General features: G+C 41.9%; 1 protein-coding gene across 2 annotated transcripts in view; it reads right to left on the bottom strand.

The window, feature by feature from the left end:
- The window catches only part of Reln (reelin), a 457134-nt gene extending 433906 nt beyond the window's left edge, over positions 1–23228 (bottom strand). For both annotated transcript variants that reach the window (XM_031380095.1, XM_031380094.1), the window contains exon 1: positions 22707–23228. In XM_031380095.1, the coding sequence (XP_031235955.1) occupies positions 22707–22938 (232 nt within the window). In that variant the 5' untranslated portion in view covers positions 22939–23228. The remainder of the gene's footprint in view (positions 1–22706) is intronic.
- Positions 23229–23347: the final 119 nt, after the last annotated feature.

Consider the following 23347-nt stretch of genomic DNA (forward strand, 5'->3'; position numbering starts at 1 on the left):
TTAACAGCTGAGCCATCTCTCCAGCCCAGTTTTATCCTTTGTGCTGCCTTTTAGGATAATAGGACAAGAAGTAGACATCTACTAGAAACTCTGACCTTGTCTGTTTGTGTTTGGTGGGGTTTGTTATTCACTGAGACTGGGTCTTACTATAAAAGGTCCCAGCTGGCTTGAACTCTTGCCTCAGCCTCTTGTGCACTTGGATTACAGACTGCAGGGTATCAGCATGTGACGCTGTTCCTAGGCCTACATTTAATTGTTGATTTTGCAGGTATACTGTATAATAATTTCAAATAAGTGTATCTAAATTAATTTTTAAATCTTACCATCTCTAGGACTTAACCATGAACTAATGACTTTGATTTTCAGTTTTTTATTAAAACATCTCTCTCTTTCTCTCTCTCTCTCTCTCTCTCTCTCTCTCTCTCTCTCTCTCTCATTAGAAACTTGACACTATAGGGAAACTGGAATACATCACATTTTTAAATGCATTAGATGTAAGTGGAGGTGTGACTAGCTAGCCGCTCAGCCTCTGCTCATATAAAGCAACAGGGAGACAGAGACAGATGCTGAAGCATGTGTGGCAGTTGTGAACTTGTCTGTTAATGTTACATCATTAGAGTGTTTAGAAGTCACTTTCTGTATCTCTAATGTAGAAGGATAAGCAGGACATCTAATAACATATTTTTTTGGGGGGGTTGTTTTTAATTACATCGACTGGAATAACAGTATTTGACATGTTAATGATATCTGAGATTATTACAAGGCTTTTGGTTTCTGTTCTGCTACAGAACTCCATTATATGACTACAGCCCTCCTCCCAGTCAGGTTGATGTAGCAACCACACTGCCAACACCTCCCACTGTCACATGGTGAGGACCTACTCCAGACTCCTCCCTCTTCTTGTCATGTGGGTTGCTCTAAGCTCTAAGACTCCTGCTGACTAGAAACAGGTTTGCTCCAATATAGGCACCAATAGGGACAAACATGTCACCAAAAACATGATTCTGAAGACAAATTACTGATTGGATCCTAAACAGTTTATTGAAAAAGAACGACATGCCACCCCACCTACAACTCCTCATAACAAGTGAGAGAGTTGTTTGAGGTGGAGATCCATACTCTCAATATATTGCATTCTATGCCCTGTACAAAAAGAGTCAGAATAACTTTAGAAAATGTAACTCAATCACTTGCAAACTCAAGTTTCCTCCACAGATTCACTAAAAACCAGTCAGATGTACTCTTAGAAAACATTTTGGCACTTCTGCTATTTTTGAGACAATTATAGAGGTAACATACGCAGACATGCATGCACACACACACACACATTCAAAGAAATTAAATATGCCAATCTAAATATCAAAGGGAATGTGATCTCAGCTAGAAGTTTGTAATGTAATGTTTTGCTAAAAATAAATGATCAAACTCACCAGCTTCAATTCCTATCCTGCTCCTGTCTTCTCTAGTGGGGAAGCACAGCTGTCAACTATGTCATGGTGCCAGGCACTGACCCAGACACTCTGGAAGAGAGTATACATGCGTGAGAGAGGGAAAGGGGGGACAAATGGGGAGAATTTACTTCCACCTGACACTCAAACACAGCTTCCCAAAATAAAGCTGTTTTAAATGTACAAGACATTCAAGGAAAGGAGTGTAACAGAGTTGCCCTCCCACAGAAGAAAGAAAAGGCCAGGATAAAACCCAGCTTAAGAATCTGACCAGAACAATGTCTGTTCCCATCAACCTGACCTGACAGCTAAAATTTTAAATTAGGAACCATATGGAGAGGAGTATAGTTAGGAAGCTATGAGATACATTGTAACTAAAAGTATCCCATGTTTACATCTTCTCGGCAAAGAGGCTGTTATCACTGACTTAATGGAGCTTAGAAGTGCTAAGATTCCAATATAGTCTTGAATAGGAGGTGGCCAGGTTAGAGATGGATCTGTTGTTCCAGACAGATAACAAAGAATGGAACTACTGGAGTGCTGGAAGAGGTCATGCTGCAACTCTACAATGTGTGCTTACAAATTACAGCCCAAGAAAAGTGAAGAGGAAGGTGGGTAGGGTCCAAAAGGATGTTTTGGTATCTTAAGATTCTCTAAGTCAAAGAAAAAAACTATACTTTCACATTTGGAATCGGAGGTAGGAGACTGGGGAGGAGTAGGTTAAGGCTCCCACCCAAAGCAGGACACCAACGAGCTAAGGAAGGATAAAGGTTGGAGGCTGCGAAGGTCACAGGGTGTGATGCTCACATGTGCCTGTTGTGCCATTCTCATGGGAAAACAGAATGCACAAAACTACAGCAAGAACCAGTGTCAGCTGAGAGAAGATGTCACTTGTCTCCAAACTCCAGAAAAGGATGAACTTGTGAAAGAAAATAAGTTATTCTTTTGACATGTAGTTTGCTAACAAAGTATGCTCTCTGGTTTTTAACTATAATAAAGTGTTACCTATTTCTAAGGAGGAGCACCTCAATCACAGTAGCAGATGGTTTTTGTTTTATTAACTTATACATAACATTCAAAAAACATCAGTATATGTCTAATTAAGCTGCATTACATGATTGTAATATAAAAAAGGAGGATAGAGACTCCCAGGGAGCATAAACTACTTGATCTAGTCAATCTGTCTGAACTGAATCTCAATCTGTTTCTGCCCCCAACTCTGTGTCTCTGTATCTCTGTCTCTGTCTCTCTCTCCCTCCCTCCGTCTCTGTCTCTGTCTCTCTGTCTCTCTGTCTCTCTGTCTCTCTCTGTCTCTCTCTCTGTCTCTGTCTGTCTCTGTCTGTCTCTCTCTCTCTCTCTCTCTCTCTCTCTCTCTCTCTCTCTCTCTCTCACACACACACACACACACACACACACACACTAAACAACAAGATCTTGTTGTGACTTCTGTTAATCCCCATTTGGGGGTCCAGCCTTCCAAATACTCCTGACACCCCATCACATGCATGCATACCTGTTTAAAGATTACATGCATTCGGATGCTTTTAGATGGGGATATTTAGATTTCATCTCCTCCTGGATTGTTGACTAAATGATGGTCATATGCCTGTGTGACACAGGAAACACATTAAATCTGCAGAAAATCCTGATGAAAGCACACAAAATACCTTAATAGAGGATTTCAAAAGCATTAGGGACGGCCTGGAGGATGGTAACACATGGCACACATGGCACAATCATCCCTGGGTACTGGAAGCAGGAGGGTAGGCCAGAGCCAACCGAGGACTTCACTCTCAGACCCCTAGTGTGAATGTGCCTCTCCAAGGGTGGCTCCCCTCACCCGCACACAAGGCAAACAATGTGCTTGTAGAATGAACAAGAGTGTGAGAGTCTGGAGAACTGAAGATGCCCAGTTCTTCACTCTGCCACTGACTGATGAAGCCTATACCGCAGAGCTGAAGCTCTTTATATGTACCTCTGACATTGTCAATGGGCACATAACTCCCTTTCTCACGGTGTTCACACAAGCATCCATTAGAGCATCGCAATGCACATTAAGTGCCCAGAAGTGCCACTAATGCTCAACCAGTGTTCCCTGACCCCAGATTCAGTAACAGTAAACTGCCAGTTTTCTGGTCACCAACAGGATGCGGCACAAACCACCTTGCTAAGACTTTACAAATCTTTGTAGGGCTTGGCATAGGGCTTGAGTTATGTCAAAGAAAGGCTGAAAGAGCTACTGGCAAGGTGTTCCCTAATACTGTCCACTTTCCATCACTCACGGCTGCTCTGAAGAGCCATATTCAGCACCCGAAACAAGATCTGCTTTCCTGTCCCCACACTGACTGCTCTTCCTCCTCATCCCCTGATCACTGCCACAGCCTTTATCTAACTATGAGGCTGCACACCTGCCCTTCCCCCCTCCTAACCAGCCACAAGCTGAATGTGTTTAATTTTCTCCTTCTCTGTTCCCTGCATGACACACACACACACACACACACAGATGTGCAGATAGCAGGGCCACCTTATACATTTGCGAGCAATAAATAATGTCTATAAAACAATATTGGAAAATACTATATTATATTAAGAAGTGTTACTCCAAATAAATTTTCATGGAATTTCACCATGCTAAATCGGGGCCAAAGAACTTTTGTTTCTTGTGTATACCTTGGGGCCAAGATTTTTCAAACATTATGACACATATTTTAAAATCAAAATAATACAGACTTTTAAAAGTGGTGCTCATGACCCATCCACAGCACAAGTACATCGAAGAAAAAGAATGCATTACTACATCTTACTAGGTGCTGAAAAGGACCCAGAACCTGCAAACGAAGTGTCTTTGTCCTCGGAAGAAAATGGTTGCCCTGAGCAATTTCATCAACATAAATGGTAGAAAATACATTATTGTGTGGTCTTTTAAAGTGACAACTTGAATAAATAAGCCAGAATGTTATAGCATCATACTCATAAAACCATGGTTTTCTGATGAAAACAATAAAATAAAACCACCATTTTGTAGTTTTGAAAAGATTGTGTGATGTATTTTGGTCCTTGGAATCTCTTTATCTTAGAAGTTAAGAGTCTATTCTAAATAGGCCATTGGGCATAGAAAATTAATGTTAATATCAGTAGTGATAACCAGTTTTTCTGTGTATTTCCATGATCAGCTACTTGGATCAGAACAACCCTCGGATCTATTTCTTTTTCTGCTGACATAGCAAAGTCCTTTGTTTCAATAAAAATCAGAAACTCGACAGCATTTGTGTCAACAGTGTTCAACATTTGGAAAAGATTTTACTTTATACCCTTAAATTAAAATACTAAACTGTTTAAATAAGGGCATAGTAAACTTATCTAAGCCTTATCCTCCATCCTTTTCCTATCCCTGGAACTTGATTTTTTTTCCTATCACCTTAAAAATGAAGAAAAATTAACTAATTTGCTCTAAGTGTAACATTAAAGATATAAAATATTCACTTTTTACAAAGCATTGTGATGTTTTGTACCACCTAACTGAATGCTAGGACTGTGGCTGTGTTTTGTAGCACCCAGTTAAATGGCTAGAATGTAGTGGTTGTGCTTTATACTAGCAGCCTGAATAGCCAGGATTAGAAGCAAGTGTACTGGAAAAACACTGGCAACTGTAAAAGTCCCAGAAACCAGGCTCCCTGGCATCCTTTATTTCCCAAATGCAGGCATTAAATGAACAAAAGAAGCCACCAATCTTTAACTGGTTGTCCTATAGTGACTTACCACGTCTTTGCCCCAAAGAAATAATACAGTGAATGAATCCACAATCTTCCCACGGGAACCTGAATGCCTTTCCAAAACTGATGTTCCTCAAAATTGCCACTACTTATACCTTACCACTCTTCTGTCCCCACAACCCATAAACCAAGCCAAATTTATTCCTTTAACAAGGTTTGTTTGTTTGGTTGGTTGGTTTTGTTTTGTTTGTTTGTTTCTTTGTTTTTTTGGTTTTTTGAGACAGGGTTTCTCTGTATAGCCCTGGCTGTCCTAGAATTCACTCTGTAGACCAGGTGGGCCTCGAACTCAGAAATCTGCCTGCCTCTGCCTCCCAAGTGCTGGGATTAAAGGCATGCGCCACCACTGCCCGGCTATCCCAATTCATTCCTGTAAACTCTCAAAACCACCTTTGTTGACAGTTCTCTGGTAGTAATTAAGACCCACTGAGCATCCTCCGTGTGTAACAAATGGCCTTCACTAACACTAAGAGATGGGTGTTGTTATACAGATGAATGAGGGAAGTGTGGCAGATGCAGAATTCTAACACATCTGGACTAGATACAACACTGAACCAAACTTCCTCCCCTGCTGTCACCAGTAACTGGGCCTGGTCTCTCTCCATGGAAGCACAGTAAGGGTTATGCAGGGACACTGAAATATCCTACCTCACTGCTCATCAATTCACTACCTGCACTTTCTAAGGCAACACCAAAGCTCCTCATCGTCAGCCTCCAAAGATGGACCAGGACTCTTCTTCAGTGAGGTCCAGATGACTGCTCAGTTTAACTAAACTAAAAGCAGGTTTTCAAGACTCCAGTGTACAGACTGTCAGTGGCTTCTGCTGCTCACAGTGTAAAGAGGCTCCCTAGTGGGGAGCTAACTCATGTGGCCAACTTGCCCTCTGAGTATTATTTTCTCTTCATAGGTTAGAGCTGTTGTCAGCTCTGGTCAGAGAACCTTCTTTCTGCAGTGGGCAGTGCACTATGCAGAGCCATAACTGGTGAGCTTGCTGACAATATAGGACTCCTGGGGACTCATCCCTAGAGTGACAGCTATACCAACACCTCGTGGCTCAGGGTGCATCATAGACAGGGGCAAAGAGAATATCAGAGCCGGAGCTGGAGAGATGGCTCTTCCAAGGCCCCAAATTCAATACCTAGGCTCACATGGCAGCTCACAACCATCTGTAACTCCAGGCCCAGGGGATCTGATGCCCTCTTCTGGCCTCCATGGATATTGCAAGTAAGTGCTGTTCACACATTCACAAAACATTCATTCATATCAAAACGAATGAAATTTTAAAAAGGATATAAGAGCCAGAGCAATGGGTGAGTTGCTGTGCAAATCTGTCTTCTGGGCACAGGACTTGTATTCATCGATTCACACAACAGCAATTACCTGCATACCGTACTTGCGTAAGATAAGATCACATTAATAATCTCTTATCGTGTAGGGAGGGGCTCAAGAGACCCCAACCCTCTGTGAGGATTTACTGGCAGTTGGTGGTGCCTGGGAAAGAGTGAGACATTCACTTCAGTGGTACAGGTAAAATACCCATGCTCCAATAAATAAGCCCCACCCATGTTCATGTAATCAGCCCTAAGCATGCTCATTAAGTCATACACACATAAAAACAAACACACTTAAACAAAGGAAGACTGATTGGGAAGATGAAGAGGATCAGTGTGAAAGGGGACAGCAAAGGTAGATAAGATCCAAACACATTGGACAGTATGTGTATGTATGAAACAATAATGAGCCCCTTTACTCTGTGTGATATGTATGAAATATATTTACATTTATATATTTAAAAGTTTTTACATTTATATGCAATTAATAAATTAAGTCCTCTGAAAAATAGGAGAAAGGATGCGAGAGCTTTTTGGTAGTCTTCATAAAACTGAAGTCAGAAAACACCACATAAATGAGCTCACCACAACCCGTGACTTCCCGTCCCAGCATCCCATCTCAACTTCCACATATAAGGAGAGAGGACTAGAAGAGGTGGTCCTTTGAAAGGAAGGGAACTTGGGCTATGTAATTCTCACAGCAGTATACAATACACCCCACTCTTATGAACAAATTCCTGGTTTGTAAGTTTACTGACAGTTCCAAGATCAAATCCCATGGTTCATTTTTAGTCATCTGTGGGCAAAATATAGATCCCAACTGAGGTCAAACAAAGCTGTCTATTTAGTTCATATACAATTGGAAGAAATTTTTTTCTATCAAAGGTGGCTAGCCTGTCTCTCCCACCTGCGGGGTGGGGTGGGGGCGCGGGGGTGGGGGCGCGGGGGTGGGGGCGCGGGGGACTCTTTCCCACTTGGTAAAGCTTTGTTTGCACAAAAGTGCTGCTGCGTTTCCAAAGTTTGATGGGCAGCAGCTGCTAGCCTCTTCCTTCACTTCCTTCATTCCAATTACTAAGAAGCCACATGACAGATTGAGATCCAAGCTCCCTTCAGTGGGAGACACAGTCACTCGCCACTTGTGTTAGAAGCAAAGCTAAGTCTCGAACTTCCTGTCTGAGTATGCTTGCTAGCTCAGTGTGGGTGGTGGCACACCCTTTTTTCAGAAAGAAACTGTGTTGCCTTCTGTTTGCTTGGGGTGCTTCTTTGTACAATACACAGCCCATTCTTTGCCAACACAGGAAACACTGAAGGTTTCTGCCTCCAATGTTACAAAGATTATGAAATGGTAAACAAGTATCCTTTTCACAATCTTTTTTGCTACATTTTCCTCTTGGGGGTTTCCTTGATGATTCCAATGTGTAAAGACCTCCAAAGAGGTAGCTCTGCCAGCACTCCTAAGAACAGCAAGGCTGGGATGCATTACAGCACACTCAGGCTGACTCACCATGCTGAGTTCAACGCTAATGAATCTACTACCCGATCAAAGCCGAAACACACATCAGACAACTCCATGTTCCTCTGACTATATATAAAGAAATTTGTAAAGGAAAACTGGGTAAATACAGAATATATTACAAAGGATTACTAACATTACCAAGAAGTTGTTAAAATCAATACTGAAAAGGATGGTGGAGGAGGAGCTCATAAGGCCCCACCCCCTCCCTGCAGGACTACAGCAGATAAGACTGTTGGGGGAGGGGGTGACATTTTCTTCAGTAGTGTAGCCCTGATCCAGAAAGTAACCTTGAGCAAGAAACTAACAAAACTCAGTGACTCTCATTCTCTCTGTCTGTCTCTCTGTCAGTCTCTGTCTCTCTCTCCATCTGTCTCTGTCTCTCTGTCTCTCTGTCTCTGTCTGTCTGTCTGTCTCTCTCTCTCTCTCTCTCTCTCACACACACACTCACACACACATACTGTAGGGGGATTAAAGTTGGAGAGAGATATGTTAGAAATACAGATTTCAGCAGCAGAGAAGGATAAGGAGAGGAAAATGGGTGATGAACTCAGTTAAAATCAATCCTAGAAATGATGAAACTATCAAACATGTTTTAAAATAAGCAAAGGATTTAACAGATAAGGCAAAAGTCGATGGCCCAAAGCCACATAACATAGGGTCCAGGAGGTGTTAATTCCTTGACACAAAAGCACGTGTGTCAAACGCTATTCTCCAATCAACTATTCCTAGTCAGGAATACTTTTTCTTAAAAGATGAATTTTTGGTACAACTTTTAAGCTATTATTTTTACATGTTTTATATATGACTGCTGCATATCTGCTGAGACTATTTTAGTCTGTCTTCCCATTATTTATTCCCATTCAGATGAAAATTTAAATAAAAGCTATCTTCCCATTCATCAGGATTGCTTTGGGTTTATTTATGGTACAGCACAGACAAGCTTCTGGGAACAAGAACTTAAAATCCATTATAGTTTCTATTAATAATTCTAGTTACTAATTGCTATGAGAACTTTTGGGATATGCTAACATATAGTTAAAGTAAGGCCAGCCCCGAAGCCGCTATAAATAGGCCTTTCATGGTCTCAGGGAAGTCATGAGAATTTCGTACTATGGAGAGTGGGAAAGTGGAAATGTCATTTTCAGATTTGTTAAGCACTGTTACCATCTATCCAACAGCAAAAGTTAGCAACTGTACACTTACATCCATCTTTATAAATGATCTTTTTAATTACTTTTTTGGAATTATCACATTCAGACAATTATAACTCAAGATATCAAGATTTTTCTTCAGTGACATGTCTGACACCATACAAAGAGAAATAACACAGCCAATGGAAATATGAGCACTGGGGAAGAAGTGGCCTGCCTTAGGTCGTGTAGCCAGGGAGAGCTCACCAAGGTTAGAGCTGACGATGGTTGGAATTTCTGAGAGCAAGCACAAGGCTATCCTGGGATATGCATGCTAACCAGGAGAAGTGCAAACATAAAGCCCTGAGGTTGTAGCATCCTACCACACTTTAGGAGAGAGGTGAAGCCCTCGTGATCTGTGTGGAAGACAGTGAGGAAAAGGACAAAATAGGACATCAGAAAAGAAAATGGAGCCAAGCATTGCCGAGTCCTGTAGACCACAGAATGGACTTTCCATCTTTTTCTCTAAGAGACAGAGGAATAAAAGATACAGGTAAAATAACCTCATAATTTGTTATTCAAATTCTAGCTGCTTTGTTGGTGGAAATGGCAAACTGAATAGAATGCTGGGTAAGGAGACTGGGGCTGTCTGAGGTAGACTCAGAGAACAGCCATCAGCCTGGTCCTAGCTAGGTAGCCAAACCACTGAGCACAGGCAGAGGCAAAGAGGTTGAGGAGAAGCCGCCGATGCTAGGCAAGGGCAGACCCAGAGGGCTGTAATACACAGCTGCAAAGCCTTTGAGTGAGGATCAGATGTGGGCCATTAGACAACGATGAAGAGGCCTGGCCATCTCTAGAGAGCAAGTTGACATGTGGAGAGTTGGGGAGACTCCAGAAGGAGCCGGTGAAGGGATGTCATGATGAAGAGGTGCAGGAAGCTCTGGGAAGCCAGCCAAGTGCAGACGTTAAGTCAGCAGTAACAAGCAGTAAGCAGAGGACGGCTGTTTGGAAGTTAACAGTGTGTAGATGGCACTTAAAGTGTTAGGACGGATGACATCGCTGGGGAGAAAGCAACAAGGACAACCCTGGATCCCCTGACTCTGCAGTCAGGCAGGCAGGGACAAAGTCAGAGCCTCAGAAGTCCAGAGAGAATGTGTCAGAGAAAAAAAGGATGGTCCACGGTGACAAGGCTCTGCCTTGGCCCTGAAAGAAGCCTTGTGACATTTCCTAGTGAACACTGAGATGGGTTTCTGATTGTGCAATTGAAGGCCATGTGCACTCTCAAGAAGGAAGCTGAGAGCAAGATCCCTGGTGGTCTAATAAAATGCAGTTGCAGAAGCTAGAAGGCGGGCTCCTACAAGACAGGCAATCAGACTGCACGGTTAACATGCAAGAGACCCAGACATTGGTAAAAAACTGCAAAGTCAAATAAATTACCTTTATGTGTGTGACAGGAGAGCATCTCTGCCCTGCCCCAGGAAGCCCACTCTGATTTGTCGTTCTAGGAATTTGAATGTAAAATTCAATGGCACATGAAAGGGAAGGGAGGCGAGGGCTCACCCTAACCCTGGGTGAGAGCCTGGACTGTTCCCGCCATTGGGTGCCATCAGCAGCATCAACTGACATCTGAGACAGTCTCATGATTTCCAAGTGTGGGGTTGGTGCTTTCCTTCCAGACACAATCTACCTACAGTTTGTTAGTTTTCGTTCAAGTTAGACATAGTTCATCTCCGCTTTCAACAGGGTAGGCATCCTTTCCTGTCTGAAGTACACAGCCGTACGGCAGCTAATAAAGGTCAAAGGTTAGATAACTAACCCTGTGTGTTCTAGGGTAACCCTTCCCTTACATTCTTTTTACTAGAAAGATTTGCTCATCTTAAGTTAGCCAAGATAATGGAGGTCCTTTCTGAGGTTCTGTTTTGATTTGGTTTCTTGTGGTAGATGTCTGTTTTGCAGGCTGGTGACCAAGGTCAAGTCCTATGCATCTGAGGCAAGTGTAGACCACTGGGCTACAGTCTCAGCCCTTGACATACTTTAAATTTCATAGCATATATATAATATATTCCTAATGATGATAATTTATGTGTGCAGTAAGTCTTGTTTACTTCTTTTGAGTAAGGTCTTACAGTGTACCCCATGCTGACTTTGAACATTCACATCGTCTCCTTCAGATCTGTGCCACCAGATTATGGGTGTGTGTCATCATGTCTATCAATACAGCCAACTCTCTTGAATTTATTCCTACCTGGCTGGCAGCTGGGCCCCTCCCCAGACTCGGGTAACACCCATCTACTTCTGAGTTTAACATTTTGAATTCCACATTTGTCTCCCAGCTTATTCCAATTATCATAATGTTCTCCAAGTCCACGAATATTATACACAATTAGATATTCTTTCAAAAGGCTCAACAGTTTTCCATTAGTTGCCAACTGATCCTGCACCTTGTGGAAGATTTTCTGTCTTGTGTGTGGACAAGGATTCCACACTGCCTGTGGTGCTATAGAAACATTTGGGCATGACCAGTTATCTGGGGGCAGAAACTCACTCAGCTAGATCAACTCTAGGGCCACTAAACATTTTAACAAGTGAGAGTTTGCTGTCAACCGTGTTTGCATTTTGTTACGACAAATACAGATGGCTACCTTCTGGGTACTCTCATTAGTGATTCCAATTTTAAATGTTCATTTACTGTAGTTTCCTACATGTTTAAAATAGCTCACAACAAAGTATCTGTCTAAGGGTGTGTCAACAGTCTGGAATAAGCCATCTTTATTTAAAGGAACTATCTAAAGATATTAACCCTGGTATTAGGTTAGAAATCCTGGTAAGCCATGCTGTGCCTCTCTTCCCTCACAGACTAACCCATCAGAAAACGCTAGCAGGACGCATGGCCTCGTGTGTCAGGCTTGAGAAAAGACACCTATACATAGAACACTTCCACTCTTTATGACATAATAAAGATGATTACTAGCTTTTGAATTATTGAAGTTTAATGAGGCCAATTTTTCCCTCCTAGGGAACACAGGAATGGAGTCCAGGCCCTCTGACACCCTGTATATTCCACAAGACAGCATCTGCCCTCTACAATTTGACTTCACTTATAACTGGATGGCAGTCGGAGTCTGCTGTCAACCTCTAAGATAAAGGGTTGACAGTGATGACCATGACATGTATGCACTAAAGGATCTGTGGCATGGGCAGCTTCTGATTACTAGACATAGAGCTTTGTGGTCCTGGCTGGCTCACCTCATGTCACCCGACTGGAATCTGGAGCTGAGCTCTGACTTCACATCAGAAGGTGAAATTTTGGAGGCAAGGATAAATTCATGTATAAAAATATATCTACAAAGTTAAGTACAGAGCAAATATTATTCCACTGATTCTTCTATCACTCTAGGATCTGGACTTGGAATCAAAGGCCGACATTGTAGAACCGGTGTTGACTGTGTTGCCAACAAGGACCCCAGTGTGTGTCATGCCACTCTGCCTCACAGGGTAAGTAACACATAGAGAACTTCCTAAAGAAAGAAACATGTCACAGATAGGTTTCAACTGTAAATGTAACTGTTATTGCCAGATGTAGCTATTGTCTCAAAGGCTTACTACGGAATAAGCTCACCCTTTCTAGCTCTTTCTGAACTCTGGCTGACGGGTTCAATTCAACTGTTCTGGCTCAAACTCCCCTCCGAGATGACTGATTCAATCTGGCTTCTCTCTGCTTCTCACTGAATTGCTCTGCTTGGCCTCAAACTAACCTGGTAATGTGTTCTAATCTTCTGGCTCCTTCGTATTCTCTGGCTTCAACTGCCTCCGCATGAACTCACAAATGAACTCAACTCCACTTTACTCACTGAACTAAACTGAGCTGTACCAAACTGAACTGAACTAAAACTCCACTGTCTGAATTTAACTGAACTGCCCTCAATGGTGAAGGATTAAAGGTGTATACTAAGGTTGTCTACATCCCAGCCAGATCATATAGACCTAGAAGGTCTTTGGATAATGATCCCTTGCTAGAACAATGATGTTGCTAGATTAAAATTCCTCCACATCCAACCAAGACATCCTTAAAAGTCTGTCTCTACCTAAACTTTTAATATTCTTCAGATATTCAGATCCTATTGGTGAAGCAAAAGTTTTATCAAAAAGTTACATTTTCAAAAGTGTTAAAAAATAAATTTAAACAAAAATTTAAATTTTTTAATACTTTTTATCAACACATTTTGAAGGCATGTTAACTCTTTGAGGCCACATATGCCAGATGACACCTTTCCTCATGTTTTAGCAGAAGGACAATTTGGTCAAACAAGGAATGACTTGGAATTCCAGCCATCTTTAACAAAGATTAGCTTTCTGGTTTGATTTTGCAATCTTTATTTACTGACTTTATTTTAAAGTAACAAAATTGGCTTCCAACTCTTAGTCTTTTCTTTTTTAAAATGACTTAAATTCCTTCTGATATTTTCCCTTTCATAAGATAAACATCGTTTCCAAAACTAAATGCATAAAGGTATGGGTTCTAGGGTAGGATGGAGTAAGAACTATCGATAATAGCATCTAAGTCATACACAACATATTTACTCCTCTGTGACTTAGCTCTGCACCGTAAAAGGGAAGTGCCAGGTGTCCTGGTAAAATCCCATGAACCAATGCACAGAAGGCATAGGTGTCTGGCACATATTAACCGCTACTTTAAGTTCTGTTGTTATTAGTATTGTTATTAATTATTTAGAAGTTTCTTGAGTTTTTGGTTTTTCCAGATAGTATCAGTGCCTGGAATGAAAATGGAAAGCCATTTCTCACTCTTTTTGTTTGTTTGTTTGTTTAGTATTTATTTTATTTTTAATTGTGTCTGTGTGTCTGTTTGTAGGCATGTGTAGAGAGAGAGTATGTGCTGTCCCCTGGAGCTGGGGCTACAGAGCCTGCTGTTCTCGGAGCTAGAGTTATGTTCAGGTTTGAGCAGTTGAGTAAAAACTGAACTATCCATTCTCTGTAAGCACAGTATGTGCTCTCAACCACTGAGCCATCTCTTCATTCCTGCAATCATTTTCATTTTATTTTTCCTAAGAACTGATGACCAACTAATTCCCTTCTAGTTCCCACCACAACCAGTGGACACAACACAGACCATGTTTTGCAGGATGAAAATACAGGAAGTGTTTACGTGGGAAAAGGAAGTATAAAAAGAACTGGATCTGATTATAGGATTTCTCAACATTCACAGCAAAGGTGTCTGAACCAAATGGGAGACTGTGTGTTCCTGAAGGTAGGACAGGAATGTCCGTTTCCTCTGTCAGTATAGAATAAACTAGAGAAATGGCAGGCTTGGATTTGGTCCTGGAAGCTGAGCCAGCCATAACAAACAAGGTTAAAGTTGAGGCAGAACTCACATTTACAACCATGTCATATGTCTACTGTGTTTCAAATGTCAACAGGATTTACATATGGTGGCACTGCACTTTAGAGAGATCAGAAAGCCAAGAAATAGAGTTCAGTGAAAGAAACTTACAACATAAATTGATGGTAAATTTATAAATAAGAAATTCATAAATAAGAAATTCCAGAAATTGAGGGTCAGGCAGAGGTTACTTTCCCAAAGTATAAGTGATATTAACATAACATGCACATTCTTTGAAACCTGCAGAAACAGCATATTTTCAGGCATATTCCAAAAGCATACTGTTCCATGAAGTTACCCAAAGTAGTTATATGAAAGGATCAGGCTGTTCTGAGTTTAATGCAAGAAGCATAACCAACAGATGAAAGAAGAGTAATTTCTTGTAATAGCAATCTAAACATTATTTCAGGGCTAGTCTAGACAAGAATGTGTGAGCATTATTAGCATATGGCCTTGTGATAATATTGCTGCACCCACACCCCCACCAGAAGAGTCATTTTCAAGATCCCCTTCATCAATCTTATCTAAAGCTTCCTAGAGATGCCACCCACTTCCTATCAGTGACCTCGACTATGCTACACAGAGACTTCAAAGACATAACAAACCAGAACAATATGAAAGGGAGTCTAGTGAAAATAATAAATAGATACCACAATCACAGCATTACAGAGTCTAAAACCAGGGCTCTCTTCCTCTAATATAGTACAGTGAGGGAGATTCCAACCCCACAAGTTGACAGGAATGGGTTAAGAAACTGACACATTGAATACGCCATTGAGACCATCTAGCCCATCTTCCCTCCAACCTAATGGCCACCTGTCATTCATATCAGCATTGCTATAGTGACGTAAGAAGACACTGGAGAAGCCAGAGCCTTCCTGGCTAGCGTGTGTTTTATTGTAAATGTACTCCTCTTCTAATTTACCACTGGACTACTGTAACTTAGGTTTCTCCACTCAACCTTTGATGTGGTAGCTCTAGTTCAAAACTCAGTATCTTTCCATTCTGATCCAGCAGAAACAGATTTAGATTTTGAGATTATTTTACATAGGTTATAAATAGAATTTGTTAAATGCACTAAGATGGTGTCTTTATTTTATCATCCTTCTTAGATCACCATCAGGACATAGCTCTGTTTTTTGAGTGTTATCATAACTATGAACAAACATAATTCAGGAATAGTAAGGTTTTAGTTGGAATTGGCTAAGCTAACAAAATTTCGTTGGACCAAGGCTATACATTCAGCCTCTTTGTAAATATAGGGACGTCAGATATTCATTTGAGATGGGAAGAACATTCTCCTCCTACATACTTGGTAATGAGTAGAACTTCCTTTGAATTTTGTGACTACCCTCAATATGCCCAATTTGGAATTTCCTTTATGGGGTGCAACACATTAGCAGAACAAAACTGGACATGCATGGACGAACAACTCTCATCAGCTGCTGTCTCTAGCATATAGGGTAATCATGCCGGATTATAAAACTGCTATCAGTAATACTTATCGTATGTTTTTAAAATAACTGCAATTCTGAAATAAGGCTAGACTCACTCCTACATTAGGAATGGGGACTAGGGCCAGGGTGTAACTTGGCATGGAAGAGTCTACCTGCCTTTGCTTCTGATTCTGAGGTAAACCAGAGTGAGGAGGGCGGTTCACTCAGAATTAAATACATACAGGCTTGCAAACTCTGAGAGATTTATACTGTGTAAAAGGGAGCTACTTTTCTACTGGGAATGAACAACCAACAGTTTAAAAAGTTGTGCCATAATGTGTGTGAACATAATAAAAATATTTGATATTCTAAGGCACCACGCACCCACTTCAGTCACTGCAAATAGTGACTATACCTTGTGATGTAAATGCCATGACATCTTCCACAGTACACATTAGACTTAGAGCACACAAACAGAGGACTCGTGGGGAAAAGTTTGAAGAAGAGAAAGAATACAAAAAAAGCAGTTATGAGGGAGAAAAAAAGAAAGAAGAGGAAAGAGGAAGCTGTAATGGGAAGAAGAAAGGCAAGTGGGAACTGGTCAGAGAAAGCAGGAAGCAGAGCTGGCAAGAACCAGACAGAAGGGAAGGCACTGCTTTATAAGCTGTATGACTTCTCAGGTCCCTCAGCTTGTGGACAGCAGTTCCCACCAATAACTGGGGCTATTTCAACCCTCTGCCAGCTTAGCAGATTAAAAGAAATCCTTTAATCAATAGAACTTAAAAAAAAAAAAAAAAAAAAAAGCTTTGTCTAAAGAAAGCTGATTTAGCATTAAGGGTATACTGGAGTTTTAAATGTTCTCCTGGGTAGAACCTTGTACCCTCAAGCTGTTTTCTATAGTTGAATCCTACCAGATATAGATCTGAAAGGAAAAATTATATGTACAGTCTTCAAGAAGCTCATGCTTAAAAAAAAAGTTAATCAAGCCGCGTGCAGAGAATGCTGTCAAGCAGCTCTTCCCTGGAGGATCTGGCCAAGGTGTGCACTGCTACTCCCCAAACTTCTTCCCAAAGACAGGGGCTTCATGGGGAATAGCCTATGAGCAGACTTCTTAAATCATGTGCCACCTTTATTTTTTAACATTTTATTTTATTTTATTTTAAATTATGCATCATTGGAGATTTGAGGGGTCACGCATGTGACTGCAGGTGCTTCCAGACCTGCTTGTCGGTTCCTTCTGGAGCTAGGGCTCTTGGAGGTTGTGAGCCCTTGATGTGGGTGCTGGGAACCGACCTCAGGTTCTCTGCAAGGGCAGTCTAGACCCTTAACTTCTGAACAGGACTTGGTATTTAAAAATCAATCTAAATTTCTAAAATATGCACTATGCTCTATAAACATTTCATTTTTGCTTAAAATGGATGAGATTGAAATTATATTTTGGGTTGAAATTATATTTAACTTTGATTACTTTATTAATGAGTCTAACTAAGATCAGGTGATATAGATTAATGTCTCCAGTTAAATTAAAACTTTGATAAATTGATTTCCTTTTCTACATGTTTTCTGTCAGTCATGTGACTTGACCATGAGCCTTTCTCCTTGCTCACACTTGGTCTTAATGCACCTTCTTTCTTTTCTGGACTGAATAGACAGAAGTCCAATTATTCTATTTCTGCAAAACATACGGGTCTTTACAAATCTTTTAAATTCCAAACGTTCACAAAATACTGGTCACTCAATTCATGATTTTCAGATGTGAAGCCTCTCTGAAGTGAAGGGTTGCACCTCAGCAAATAGGAAGAATAAAGACTTAATGAGTCCAATTACTTATAACTAACAATTATCCAGAGTAGCATTATAGGTTATCAGAATAAAATTGTGGCCTAATGTGTAATCATTCCCAAGTAACTGCTGAGGCTTTAGGACGATCCTCTGAAGTCAGTCAACTCTCAAGAATAGGAAAAGAAATAAAAAATCACTTTTAGATGTTTTCTTTTAACTGTCTCAGTCAGTGAAAAGTCTGGAATCCACTTGTACTTATTTGAGAAACCTGTTCAAATATCCAACATCCTCTTAAAGACAAAAAGAAATTTTTATTGGAGTAAGGCAGTTTGTGACTATACAGGTACAAGTATCTTTTATTTTTAACATCTAAATAAAACAGTCATTCAAAGTAAACATTCACAAAAATGAAGGGAATTATTTTAAGTAAATAAGTACTGTGGTGCTATGAATGAACTGGAGTTCTGCCCAAATGAGATGTTTTAAATTATCATTCCAAACACCTGGGCTTTTTTTTTTTTTCTCTTCAGCTTGAGACTGGAATTAAAACACACAGAATATAAATTTCACAAAGCAAGATTTATATGATTTCAAAAGATAAAAACCACATCAGTAAAATATGAGTGGAATAAAGCATAGAGAGCAAGATAAAATATGCAACAAGTAAAGCGGGAAGCTCTAAAACATCCCATCTGTATAGACATGTGTGCACAGGACGTGTGTGCACAGGACGCGTGTGCACAGGACGCGTGTGCACAGGACGCGTGTGCACAGGACGCGTGTGCACAGGACGCGTGTGCACAGGACGTGTGTGCACAGGACAAGGCACACTTCACTTAGAAACTGCATGTGATGAATGAGTTTAACAGTTTAAATGTGCTGGTTCTAGACTCTAAAACATAACAAGGAAAAATAGCCACACACCAATCAACAATAGTTATATCAGTGATAAGAAATTACTTTCATTCAAATAGTAACATCATTCCCTTAAAAAGAACTAAGTCTGGGGCACATTTTCAAAATACGTCTGAGAAAGACTGTATTCTGTATTTGAAAGCTCTCTACATTGTGATTTCTTTGAAAAAGCACTGAATAGCAACCAGTTGTTTGCTAAGCACATTTACCTACAAAAGTGACTTTAATCACACCAAAGCAGCCTTAGTATGTCGTCCTGACTACACCTTTTAAAGGGGAATGTTCAGTTTGGGCCTTAGGAAATTGATTCTCCTGCCTTCCCAACAATATCGCTTGTGAAAAATGGAGTAGAAAAATGGAATCAAAAAACCACCAATAATGATGTTAAGTCAACAAAATGCAGAAAAATGCTCCTTTCTACCATCGCCAATTTGATTTTACTATAGACACGTTCTTATTGCTGGTTTTCCTTCTGTTGGGTATTTCTGAGCCTATTTCTCATGGCTAATGAAATACTTCCTCTGCTTATGCTACCATAACAGGGGTTCCAGCCCGGTTCCATGTCATGGTAAATTGCCTTCTGAAAGCTGAAGTACTAGGGCAGACTTGTGTGCCTATGGTTTTGCTCTACAACGCTCTTAGAGAATGCCTAGCTTCACAATGATGACTGCGTAAAGTCTGTTAAATGGTGGGCAGGTTCTTATCTGACATGAACTCCAAGATGTCGAAAAGGCTTCTGTCCCAAAGCAAATTATCTGCTTTCCCAGAGATGTTAGCTGTCCTAAGCAAAGAAGGATAAACATCTTTCTGAAGTTTTTAGTAAAGCTGGAATCATTTAACGTTCACAATTCTCTGTAAATTAACTGGATGACAGGAAGGGAGGTTATGAACACATGGTAATTATACACCTCCAGTTGTTTGTGAGGAAGAGGGATGACTATAGGAAGCAGGGTGCAGACTTCAGCTCATCCCTCATAGGTCTCACAGAACTGAGCTGGCCCCTAGAAGATACAGAGCATCCCTGGGCGTGGCAGGGAAGAGAGATGGCTTTGTGACTGGACCACCTAGACTCCCATTTTCTCTTCCAATTGTTTGGGAATTTCTAAAAAAAAAAAAAAGTCTCAGATTCGAAGTCTGGAAATCCCATTGGGAAGTTGAGTATATCTTTGGACTTGAACTCCCCCAAAGGAGAAATTCTAGAAAACCAAAACATTCAAATTCCGAGGCCTTTCTAATTCAACACTAAGTACGTGGTACTGTTTTGCTCAACTATGTCCTGTGGTGTATCCATGAGAAGAAATCGTAGTTTGTCTGTGGCCAACAATGCCATAAGGAGCCTTGTATAACAGAATTTAAGACACATAGGAAGGAGGCACTGACTGCCACCCTTTGTTATGAGATAGAAGCTCACTAGATGAACAGATTGACTACTTACTGTTACAAATCTTGACATTTCTGTCACAGGTTAGCACTGTATTACTGCCTTCATTTCATCCAAGACTTTCAACAGAGATATTTAAATAAATATAATTCATACAACAATGTGTAGCTTTGGACTGCTTGTATTATACACTGCCACAGAGCCCAAGCCTCAGAGAGCAGCTGACATCTCCATTAACAGTCTATGGTGGGTGCCCTTCTCCACACCAGCTCTTTCTCAACACAGTCATTAGAGGGAAAGAAAAAGGAAAAAAAACCTCAAAACTACCAGCTCTCCACCCAAATGCCATTCATCCAAATCTCCGAGCTGAGTGGGAATCTAAGACAAGCTCGTTTTTCCTGACATAGTGCTGCATTTAAAAGACTTGGAAGGCTAGAGAGCTCAAGCCCATATTTTACAGATTCCCCATGTAAGTAGACTTTTTGGCCAAATGACCTCCTCCTGCTTTCAACATTCATCAAAATGAGTCAACTACCAATGTATTTATTATGTTTTCCTACAGTGAGTCAATTCTTACAGATGCTATTTTTCATTTCCAAAGGTTTAATAATTAAAAAGCTACATATGTGTATAATTTCAGTTTTAAGTATTTCTCCTATCTGTAGAGCATTTTATAGGAAAAACATTTACTGAAGGCCTAGAGTTAAATAGCTAGTTCCCAAAGCTAAAACTTTGATACAATATTTAATAGGAATTTAAAATGGCATTACTCTAATAATTTGACCTTTTAAGTTACATGAAATCCCTCCATCTTTTCTGGTGGCATAAAAAAGGTTCTGGGGACCTGTTCCTTACAATATCCAATCTGAAATAATACATTCTCCTCTTTTCAGGTTTAGTGACATGATTACAGTCAGGCTGTGGTTCATCTGCTAACTTCACAGCAAAAACAAAAGCTGCAGATGGTTCTTCTTAGTTTCATTTATGCTTTCTTGACCTCTGCTGTACAAAGGATCTGTGTAGTGGGGAATAAAATGGTTCTGTCATCACAGCTTGACGGTATAGCACCTTTTAGACCAGCCTTCAGTCACTGACTCACGGCTCTCACAGATAACAGGCTAGCACATCTGTTAAGGGGCACACCAAACGACAACTGTCTCAGTTGTCTGTGCTTAGGTCTGTGTTGTCATCATACTGGCTGTTCTTCCACTTCCATGACCTCAGAAAAATCACCAGAAGGGAACGCATACAAGCATGCCCTTTTATTTAAAAGACTAGTTACAGAAATTAATTTCCTAAAATTGAATTATAAAATTCCAGGAACTCCACGGGAAAATTGTTAAAGCACTGGTTTAAATTTCTAGGATGAACATATTCAGTCAAAGTATTTGGAGGTGGATAGGAAGGTTTTACTGAAACGGAAAACTGAAGGATTTTTGTAAATTTTTCACTTCCAAATCCATGTGAAATGCCAGCCACCCGTGCATACCTTCTGCTCTGTCAACACCTGTAGCCTATTACAAACAGACAGCATCTATGGGATGGCATGAGTTCACTCAATGACAATTTATTTCATTGGGTATAAATATTTTGTAGAAAATTTCCAATTTAACGTTTTCTATCATTGTTTAAGAAGTCCCAGTATGAAGACAGAAGGTAAACATGTTTATTTCCCCACATATCCCACTGGATTAAAAGTATATGTACACTAAATTGCTCTTCTTGTAGCTAATTTTTATTTTTGAGTAATACTTTAACCTCAATGAAGGACTGCATACTACATTAAATTACTCTTCTTGTTGCTAAATTTCAATTTTGGAGTAATGTTTAACCTCGATGAAGGGTTGCACACTGATCCCTTTGGAAAGGGGTCGGCTTTTTGGTGAGTAGCTTGTAGCTCCTACCAGGGACTTAAAGCTGTGCAGATACAAGTCATTAGTAAGCATCACCCAGACAATGCTAACAGCAGGAAGCACCAAGCTAAAAGTATGAAGGGGATGACAGAAATCATCAATCACTGATACTTTAAACGACCCTTTAAAAGAATAAAGGGCTGGAAACAGCCGCTCTGATTTTTGAGGATTGCCCGACACTCAGTAGATTGCTAGGGACTCCTGGCTGCACAGCAGCGGGAACTTTTAGCTGGCCGCCCCGCATGGGCAGCCACCGACCAAAGCGCTCCCATCTGTCGGCAGCTGGCCTACAAAGCCCAGTGACAAACCCAGCGCCACCTGGGGACCCACCAAGGAGAACCCGAACTGGACAAAAGTCTGCTATCTAAGTACTGGGGTTAGGAAAGCACGATGCGCAGGTTCGGCAGCTGCAGGGAGGGGAAGGGGGGAAGACAGCAGTGCTCAACGCTTGTGTGGCCTGTCACATAAGTACCAGTTTATCCCGAAATGTGTTAGGGGACAGTTGAAATCCCAACTCAGGACTCCATTCTCCACTAACTTTGTTCTTTCGCTCCAGGCAGCGCACCCCGCTGAGGTAGGAGGTTGTCCCGGTCTCTCTGGCCCGCTGGCCCCTGGGAAGAAGGAAAAGGATGCAAAGATGCGCTCGCGGGCCACCGTGGCGCCGTAGGGACGCCGTGGTACCTACCATGGTATTCCTGTCCCGGTACGTAGTAGGTGGGGTTGCCCGCAATGTGCAGGGAAATGAGCACCTCGCCCTGCTCCCCATCCCCTTCCAGCTCCCCGTGGTGGGTGCACAGGAAAAAGAAGGGCGAGAAGCGCGGGTAGTAGCCGGTGGCCGCGCGCGCCCTCAGCGTCGCCAGCAGCAGCAGCAGCACGGCCAGGACGAGAGTCCGCGGCGCCCAGCAGCCGCGCTCCATGCCGCCGCGCTCCGAGCCGCCGCGCGCCCCGCGCGCTCTCTCATCCACTTTCGGAGGCACCGGCAAGGAGAAGCCGCGCGCGGGGAAGGCGAGCCGGCGGCGGGCTCGAGCCGAGCGGCTCCGGGCAACCGAGCCCGCGGGGGTAACTTGGCGGGAGACCGAGGCTCCCGAAGTTACTTTGGGCCGCGGGAGCGAGAGCGCGGGGGGCACCGAGACCGCGGGCGCCGAGAGCGCGTCGTCCGCCTGGAGCGCCGCCGCAGCCGGTGTGCACGCGACGCCCCTCGGCCGGGCTTGGGAAAGTGCCCGCCCCCTCCGCACCTTCTTAAAGCCCCGGGCGCCGCCCCCTCCCCCGCCGCCGCCACACGTGTCCCAGCCGCGCCCCCGCTCCCGCGCCGGTCCCGCCTCCTCG

This window comes from Mastomys coucha, unplaced genomic scaffold, assembly GCF_008632895.1.
Source record: "Mastomys coucha isolate ucsf_1 unplaced genomic scaffold, UCSF_Mcou_1 pScaffold19, whole genome shotgun sequence".
Classification (NCBI taxonomy): Eukaryota; Metazoa; Chordata; class Mammalia; order Rodentia; family Muridae; genus Mastomys; species Mastomys coucha.